This window comes from Clarias gariepinus, unplaced genomic scaffold (assembly GCF_024256425.1).
Source record: "Clarias gariepinus isolate MV-2021 ecotype Netherlands unplaced genomic scaffold, CGAR_prim_01v2 scaffold_34, whole genome shotgun sequence".
In the NCBI taxonomy this organism is placed as follows: Eukaryota; Metazoa; Chordata; class Actinopteri; order Siluriformes; family Clariidae; genus Clarias; species Clarias gariepinus.
Genome location: NW_026521001.1, coordinates 388729 through 397500, shown reverse-complemented (window position 1 = coordinate 397500; position 8772 = coordinate 388729). Strand labels below are relative to the sequence as shown.

Here is an 8772-nt window from a genome sequence, read left to right as displayed (position 1 = left end):
TAATATAAAAGTATACATGTATTTAAAAAAGATTTATATTTTTATTTTTTCATATACAACATATTTATTTTCATATTTCTTATTTTATTGTCTAGTGTAATTTGTAATTTGTAAACCATTAACCTATAAATTTATGTTCTAATATAATATTTGATAGTGATTTTTGGGGGGGGGGGTGGTCTGGGGCAATCCATGGCAGCGTATAACACGTGTTACAAAAAACTATTTAGCCGCTCTTTTTCCATTTCGTCAACCAATCAAAGGGCTTGTGATCAGTGTTTCTACTGTCGATCATATCGCCTTTTAAACCAACGCACGAGTGCGCAATAATTCTAGACAACTCAATCCAGCTCTACTAATCATCAACAACAGGTGACTGCTCGAAGAACCGAATTAGCCAGATCGTATTAGCATGATGATCTCATCTTAGATGTGTCACTTCATCTCGGATGTGTCAAGCAACGTATGAAGAACAGACCCCTGGTGTTGTTGTGTTGTGATGTTGTTGTGTTGTTATTCAATTCAATTTTATTTGTATAGTGTTTTAACAATTGTTATTGTCACAAAGCAGCTTTACACAATCAAAAGGGTTATAGAAGTGTGTATGAGATGTGTGTGTGCGTGAATCAAAATGATCAGATGGTCCCTGATGAACGAGCCGAGGGTGACGGTGCTGAGGGAAAAACTCCCTGAGATGGTAATAGGAAGAAACCTTGAGAGGAACCAGACTCACCAGGGAACCCATCCTCATCTGGGTGATAACGGATAGCAGGGATTGATCTGCACTCATACTGTGTGTTAGGAGGCTGGAAGTTTAGTATAACAGGAGATGTTAATTGATGTTGGTCGAAGAAGGAGAGGAGGAAGGCATGTTCGAAAGCAGAGAGAGAAGAGGAAAGGCAAGAGTTTAGGAGTGATAGTAGGGACTTTGAATGTTGGGACCATGACAGGGAAGGGAAGAGAGTTAGTTGATATGATGCAGAGAAGAAAGGTGGATGTACTGTGCGTCCAGGAGACCAGGTGGAAAGGTAGCAAGACTAGAAGCTTAGGATCAGGGTTCAAATTGTTTTACCATGGTGTGGATAGAAAAAGAAATGGAGTAGGAGTTATTCTAAAAGAGGAGTTTGTAAGGAATGTTCTAGAGGTGAAGAGAGTATCAGATAGGGTGATGAGTCTGAAGCTGGACATTGAAGGGATAATGTCCAATGTTGTTAGTGGTTATGCCCCACAGGTAGGCTGTGAGTTAGAAGAGAAGGAGAAATTCTGGAGTGAGTTAGATGAAGTGATGCAGAGCATCCCCAAAGGTGAAAGAGTGGTGATTGGTGCAGACTTCAATGGACATGTTGGGGAAGGGAACAGAGGTGATGAAAATGTGATGGGCAGGTTTGGTCTTCAGGACAGGAATGTAGAAGGGCAGATGGTGGTGGACTTTGCAAAGAGGATGGAAATGGCAGTAGTAAATACTTTCTTCCAGAAGAGGCCGGAACATAGGGTGACATATAAGAGTGGAGGCAGAAGCACTCAGGTCGACTACATCTTGTGTCGACGTTGTAACCTGAAAGAGATCAGTGACTGCAAAGTGTTGGTAGGGGAGAGTGTAGCCAGACAACACAGAATGGTGGTGTGTAAAATAACCCTGGTGGTGAGGAAGGCGAAGAGGACAAAGGCAGAGCAGAGGACAAAGTGGTGGAAGCTGAGAAAGGAAGAATGTTGTGAAGTCTTTAGGGAGGAGTTGAGACAGGCTATGGGTGGTCAGGAGGTGCTTTCAGTTGACTGGACAACTACAGCCAATGTAATCAGGGAGACAGGTAGGAGGGTACTTGGTGTATCATCAGGTAAGGGGAAAGTGGACAAGGAGACTTGGTGGTGGAATGAGGAAGTCCAGGAGTGTATACAGGGAAAGAGGCTAGCTAAGAAGAAGTGGGACATGGAGAGGACTAAGGAGAGTAGACAGGAGTACAGGGAGATGCAGAGTAAGGTGAAGGTAGAGATGGCAAAGGCCAAACAAACAGCATATGAGGACTTGTATGCTAGGCTAGACAGTAAGGAGGGAGAGGAGGATCTGTACAGGTTGGCAAGGCAGAGAGATAGAGATGGGAAGGATGTGCAGCAGGTTAAAGTGATTAAAGATAGAGATGGAAATGTACTGACAGACGCCAGGAGGGTGATGGGAAGATGGAAGGAGTACTTTAAGGAGTTGATGAATGAGGAAAACGAAAGAGAACAAAGAGTAGAAGAGGTGACTGTTGTGGAACAGGAAGTAGCAAATATTGGTAGAAGTGAGGTGAGAAGGGCGTTGAAGAGGATGAAGAGTGGAAAGGCTGTTGGTCCTGATGACATACCTGTGGAGGTATGGAAGTGCTTAGGAGAGGTGGCAGTAGAGTTTTTGACAAGTTTGTTTAACAAGATTTTGGAGAGTGAGAGGATTCCAGAGGAATGGAGGAGAAGTGTATTGGTGCCAATTTTTAAGAACAAGGGAGATGTGCAAAGCTGTGGCAATTATAGAGGTATAAAGCTAATGAGCCAGACAATGAAGCTGTGGGAAAGAGTAGTGGAAGCTAGGTTAAGGGCAGAGGTGAGCATTTGTGAGCAGCAATATGGTTTTATGCCTAGAAAGAGTACATCAGATGCAGTATTTGCTTTGAGGATGCTGGCGGAGAAGTATAGAGAAGGTAACAGGGAGTTGCATTGTGTCTTTTTAGATTTAGAGAAAGCGTATGACAGGGTGCCAAGAGAGGAGCTGTGGTATTGTATGAGGAAGTCTGGAGTGGCAGAGAAGTATGTTAGAGTGGTGCAGGACATGCATGAGAGCTGTAAGACAGTGGTAAGATGTGCTGTAGGTGTGACAGAAGAGTTCAAGGTGGAGGTGGGTCTGCATCAAGGATCGGCTCTAAGCCCCTTTTTGTTTGCTCTGGTGATGGACAGGATGACAGATGAGGTAAGACAGGAGTCCCCATGGACTATGATGTTTGCAGATGACATCGTGCTCTGTAGCGAGAGCAGGGAACAGGTGGAGGAAAATTTGGAGAGGTGGAGGTATGCTCTGGAATGCAGAGGAATGAAGATACATGTGTGTAAATGAGAGGGACCCAGGAGGATCGGTGAGGCTACAGGGAGCAGAGGTAAAGAAGGTGCAGGATTTTAAGTACTTAGGGTCAACGGTCCAGAGCAACGGAGAGTGTTCAAAGGAGGTGAAGAGGCGGGTACAGGCAGGTTGGAATGGGTGGAGAAAAGTGTCAGGTGTGTTGTGCGATAAAAGAATATCAGCGAGAATGAAAGGAAAGGTGTACAGGACAGTGGTGAGACCAGCGATGCTCTACGGCTTAGAGACAGTGGCGCTGAAGAAAAGACAGGAGGCAGAGTTGGAGGTAGCAGAGCTGAAGATGTTGAGGTTCTCTTTGGGAGTGACAAGGATGGATAGGATTAAGAATGAGTTTATCAGAGGGACAACCCACGTTAGATGTTTTGGAGATAAAGTCAGAGAGGTCAGATTGAGGTGGTTTGGACATGTTCAGAGGAGAGATTGTGAATATATCGGAAGAGGTTGGAACTGCCAGGCAGGAGGTCTAGAGGAAGACCAAAGAGGAGATTTATGGATGCAGTGAAAGAGGACATGAAGTTAGTTGGTGTGAGAGAAGAGGATGCAGAGGATAGGGTTAGATGGAGGCAAATGATTCGCTGTGGCGACCCCTGAAAGGGAACAGCCGAAAGACAAAGAAGAAGAGATGTTAATTGATGTTAATATGGAGTCTGGTTCATTACTGAAGTCTCAGGTAGCCTGTGGGAAACTCCAGTACTGAACTATTGAGTGACTGCAGTCACGAGTCCTCAGAGAACAATGTTGTGATGTTCTGATGTTGTTATTTGATGTTGTTTTGTTGTTGTTATGTGATCTTGTGTTGTGATGTTGTTTTGATGTTGTTATGTAATGTTGCTGCAGGACATCCTGAATCACCTGATTAATGACATCGAGCAGTTCCTGGCTCTCGTTCTCACTGCGGCTCCCAAAGTTGACAAGAAAAAAAAGAAGAAGAAAAAAACCCAGAAAGGTGAAGACGAGTTTATCACTGTGTACAACTGTGTTTATGTTCTGCCAGTAATGTGTCTTTATCCTCTTTCTGTGTGTGTGTGTGTGTGTTAAGTAGGACTACCCTCAGAGGAGAAGTTTAAAATTTGCCTGCAGAAAATCAAAATGGCATTTAACTTGTTGGTGAGTGAAAAGCACACCTAGGTAGTGAAAACACACACACACACACACACACACACACAACACACACACAGAAAGTTTCTTTAGATTCTCTGCAGGGTTCACTCCCCTGCTCCATCATCAGTAAAGATCAGTGAGAACATTCCAGAAGCAGCCATGCGACGTGACTCTACCACCACCGTGCTTCACCCATCAGCTCGTACATTTAGCAGATCCTCTTTCACGCCGCTCCATCACTCTGGACCTTCTCCATTCCAGGATGTATGTGTCTGGTCTCTGTGTTTGTGTGTGAGCTCCAGTCTGACCTTTTGATCCTCACTGCTGATAAGAGATTTACATTGTGTCCTGCAGCCTCCGTATCTCTGCTCTCCATGTGGTGTTCTAACGGTGGAAGGTGAGATCTTCAGTCCTGCATTGTGGAGGGTGTTGGTGATGTCACTGACAGGTGTTTTTGTGTTGTAGCTCCAATCATCAGCTGCTGGAGTTCTTGGCCAACCGGCTCCATGCCTGGTTGTTGTTTCTTTTCTCAGGACATTCCGTCGAGTTTCCCTCCTTTCCTGGTTTTCTCCCACACACGGCTCTCTGCTCCTCACGTTGGCTAAACCTTCATGGGTGAAACTCGGAGCTCAAACCGAGAGCAGACATTTAGAGCTATTAACTGTTTAAACTACCAGTCTAACAGCACACACCTGGTCAACGAAACACACCTGTCAGTCACCTGTCCCAGTATTTTTGGTTACTTCAATACGTTTAAACAAAATGTTTCAAGGTATCAGGAAATGAATCTCTCTCTCTCTCTCTCTCTCTGAGCCCAGGCGACACTGAACGGTCAGATCGAGTCCCCCAGTGCTCCAGAACTCACACACGGTCTCTTCTCCATCTTGGAATTGGTAAACACACACACACACACACACACACACACACACACTGGGAAGGAGATTTCAAACTTTGAAAGTTGAAAAGCAAAAACATAAGTAAATATTTGAACACACACACACAAACACACACACACACACACACACGAACACACAGTTATGAGGAGTAGGTGAATGTCAAAACCAGACCTGTCAGGTGAATGTGAGGACGGGCAGAACTGGGAAGGAAGTGCACTAGGTATTAATTTGTGAGTGTGCATTTTCACTAAAAACATGTGACTTCATTAAATCATTTGGGGGCGGAGTCAGAGCCAATCAGGAGCTAAACAGGAAGATACTCTGACCTGCGGATTCACCATATACACTGTGTGTGTGTAGGTTGTGAGTCGGTGTGTAGATGATCTCCCTCCACGTGTCGTTGCTCCGCTGTTGGAGCCGGAGTGTGTGCGCTTCCTGAGTGAGGAGGCAACACAGGAGGAGGACCAGCTGTGGCAGTCACTAGGAGATGCCTGGAACATCCCCAGGTACCACACGCTCTTCATCATCACCGTCACCATTATCATCACCACCATCATCACCAGACCCTTTTTCTGTGTGTGTGTGTGTGTGTGTGTGTGTCAGGACTCAGTGGCCGGAGGATGATGATGACATTCCAGTCTTCACTCCAGTATTTGATGACGGTTGGAAGCCACCGAATGTCACACACACTCAAAGGAAAACAATGAGCCAGGAGAGCCAGCAGTCTACCACAGGACAAGTAAACACACACACACACACCTATAAACAGACACACACACACAGTTAACTGTATTGAATACTATGTTTGTGTGTTTGTGTTTCAGAGCATTAAGACTTTTCAGGCGGCACAGACGAGGTAAAACCTCTTCACTTCTCAACTGTTCGCCAATTCGCCAATCTGACGCTCTCTGACTCTGTGTGTGTGTGTGTGTGTGTGTGTGTGTGTGTGTAGCTCTAAGGACGTGCCGCTGAGCTCTTTGCGTGTGCTATATGACTTCAGAGCAAGAAACGGCCGAGAGCTCAGTGTGTGGAAGGGTGAGATGGTGGAGGTGAGAACACACTAACATCAATACTGTAGTGACTGACACACACACACACACAGAACAATGACACACGTCTACATTTAAAACACGATAAGTAGTGTATCAGTAGTGCAGAAAAAACATCACATTAAAGTCTGTGTGTGTGTGTGTGTGTGTGCTTGCAGGTGTTAGACATGTCTAAGCAATGGTGGAAAGTGAGGAACAATCATGGTGAAGAAGGTTTCGTTCCTAATAATGTCCTGAAGTCCACAGAAAGCGAGGACACACAGGTGCCTCTTTACACTGATACACAGCCAAAAGTATGTGCACCTCTGACCGTCACACACATATAAGGTTCTCCGCAAACCTTTATCTCTTATCCCTGTGAGATCCACAATGTCAGCTCCATGAGGACACGGTGTGTGAAGTGTGATGGAGTGGAAGAACTCGAGTGACTGAAGTGGTGTTTACTTCTTTTATATCTGTTTACAATTTTATACTAACTAACAAACTTGAACAGACTCTAAATCACCATCATTATTATGGGAGACATTTACGGTTGTAATAAGGGGAGAAATAATATTGTATTCTGCCTCACGTAATAAAGAAAAAAAGCAAACACTGGAGAAACTTATTAAATCTATACAGGAAATTGAGTGTCAGTATGCTATGAACCCAACAGAAGAACTATCTAGAGAAAAACTTAGTCCTAAAACAAGATATGATTTACTATCAACAAAAAAAAGAGCGTGACGTAGTTTTTACCCGGGCCAGATTTTACGAACATGGAGAGGGTTAGGGTTAGCCCTAACCCTGTTCTGGTCATGTTCTAAACTGAGACAATTTAGGCCTTCGATATTTGACATCTTAAACACATTTAATTTAAGAATTCGCCCTAACTCAATAACTGCTCTATTCGGTGTCACAGGTGATGACATTCATATAACTAAAGAAAAAGAAAATGCCCTGGCATTTGCAACATTAATAGCTAGAAGAATTCTTTTAGAATGGAAATCACCAATGACACCTAAACTGTCACTATGGCTTAATGATATAATGACATTTATAAAAATCAAAAAAATTAAATATTTTTTCAAAGGATCAACTAGAACATTTTACAAAACATGGGATCCTTTAATAATTTATATCGAGAATGTGCCCCTCCAACCTTGAGTCCTCATCCTTGTCCCCAAAATAGTTTTATATCCCCCCCTCTTTTTTAAAATATTATTTTTATTTATTTATTTATTATTTTTATTGCTATTATTATTTCTATTTATGTATTTTCTTTTGTCTTGTTCAGTTTTATGTTGGTTTGGATTTTGTGGGTAAAAAATGAAAAATAAATGCCTTTGACAGTGTTTCTAATACTGAATGTTTTTAATATACCTTGTTCTGATAAAAATATAATAAAAAAATGCAGAAATGCAATGGTGTAATGCAGAAAGCCATGAAAATCCAAAGGAGGTTCACTCAATTTTTCTTTCTACTGTATATGCACAGGTCTGATGGTCAGGGGTGCACATACTTTTGGCAATATAAGTGTTTATACACTGACTCTGAGAGAGACCGATCAGTGTGACCTGTGACATCCTCAGTGTGCTGTTTATGTTTGATCCTACAGGGGGCGGCACCAAACCCGGTCCTGACCAGGAAGTCTCGGCCGGAGGAAGTGAAGGTCTGGCTGGAGCACAAGGAGTTCAGCAACATGTGAGACTAAAACACACACACACACACACACACACACTGGGCCTTAAGCATTACAACTGAAAATGTTTTTCTCTGTTCTTTACCATGTCTTGTCTCTCGTGTGTGTGTGTTAGCACCGTGCGCTGTCTCGGCGGTCTGAGTGGTGGTATGTTGTTGGGGATGACATTAGAAGAATTGAAAATTATTTGTCCAGAGGAAGGAAGAAGAGTGTTTTACCAACTACAGAACGTCAAATCTGCACTAGCTGTAAGTGCACATGCGCGCGCACGCACACACACACCTACAGTATATTTATTCTCACACTCTGCTCACTGTTGTGTGTTTGTCTTTAGCTTGCCAAAGAAGCGATTCTGCCAAACTGAGAATTTACAAGAAGAGAAAGAAGACACTACCATGAGCACACACACACACACACACACATATATATATATATATATATATATAAACCTCGGATTACGAGCATAATTCATTCCGGAAGCGGACGCATGTTCCAAAACACTCGTAAACCAAATGTAAATTTCCCATAAGAAATAATGGAAACTTAAATAATTCGTTCTACAGCCCAAAAAAATAAATACATAAAAATAATTAATACAAAATATAAAGTAAAAATAAAACAAATTAACCTGTACTTTACCATCCCGACAAAAGTGTTTTCGTTTGTGCACGCAGGCGCTGTGTGTGTGCAGAGAGTGTCACCCCTACACACACACACTCTCTGGCTTACACAGAAACTCTGCTCTTTTGCGATTCTTTTCAAAGGTTTAAGTGCAGGTTCTTTTTTGTTTTTACTTTACTTTGTGATTCCGTTAGTAAGCACACACGCAGACTGTACGAACAAACTTACAAACACAAAATAAAATTTGTTTTATGCACACACGTGGTCACAGTGTTATAGTAAACATTATACGTGTGCACGGATGTTGATTATACCAGTAAG

The 8772-nt window shown here is 42.9% G+C and overlaps 1 protein-coding gene across 2 annotated transcripts in view; it reads left to right on the top strand.

Moving 5' to 3' along the window:
* The window catches only part of eps8l3a (EPS8-like 3a), a 16233-nt gene extending 7982 nt beyond the window's left edge, over positions 1–8251 (top strand). For both annotated transcript variants that reach the window (XM_053490858.1, XM_053490857.1), the window contains exons 11-21: positions 3941–4049; positions 4146–4210; positions 5023–5097; positions 5461–5606; positions 5704–5839; positions 5925–5956; positions 6053–6149; positions 6308–6412; positions 7747–7832; positions 7946–8078; positions 8165–8251. In XM_053490858.1, the coding sequence (XP_053346833.1) occupies positions 3941–4049; positions 4146–4210; positions 5023–5097; positions 5461–5606; positions 5704–5839; positions 5925–5956; positions 6053–6149; positions 6308–6412; positions 7747–7832; positions 7946–8078; positions 8165–8194 (1014 nt within the window). In that variant the 3' untranslated portion in view covers positions 8195–8251. The remainder of the gene's footprint in view (positions 1–3940; positions 4050–4145; positions 4211–5022; positions 5098–5460; positions 5607–5703; positions 5840–5924; positions 5957–6052; positions 6150–6307; positions 6413–7746; positions 7833–7945; positions 8079–8164) is intronic.
* The last annotated feature ends 521 nt before the right edge of the window (positions 8252–8772 follow it).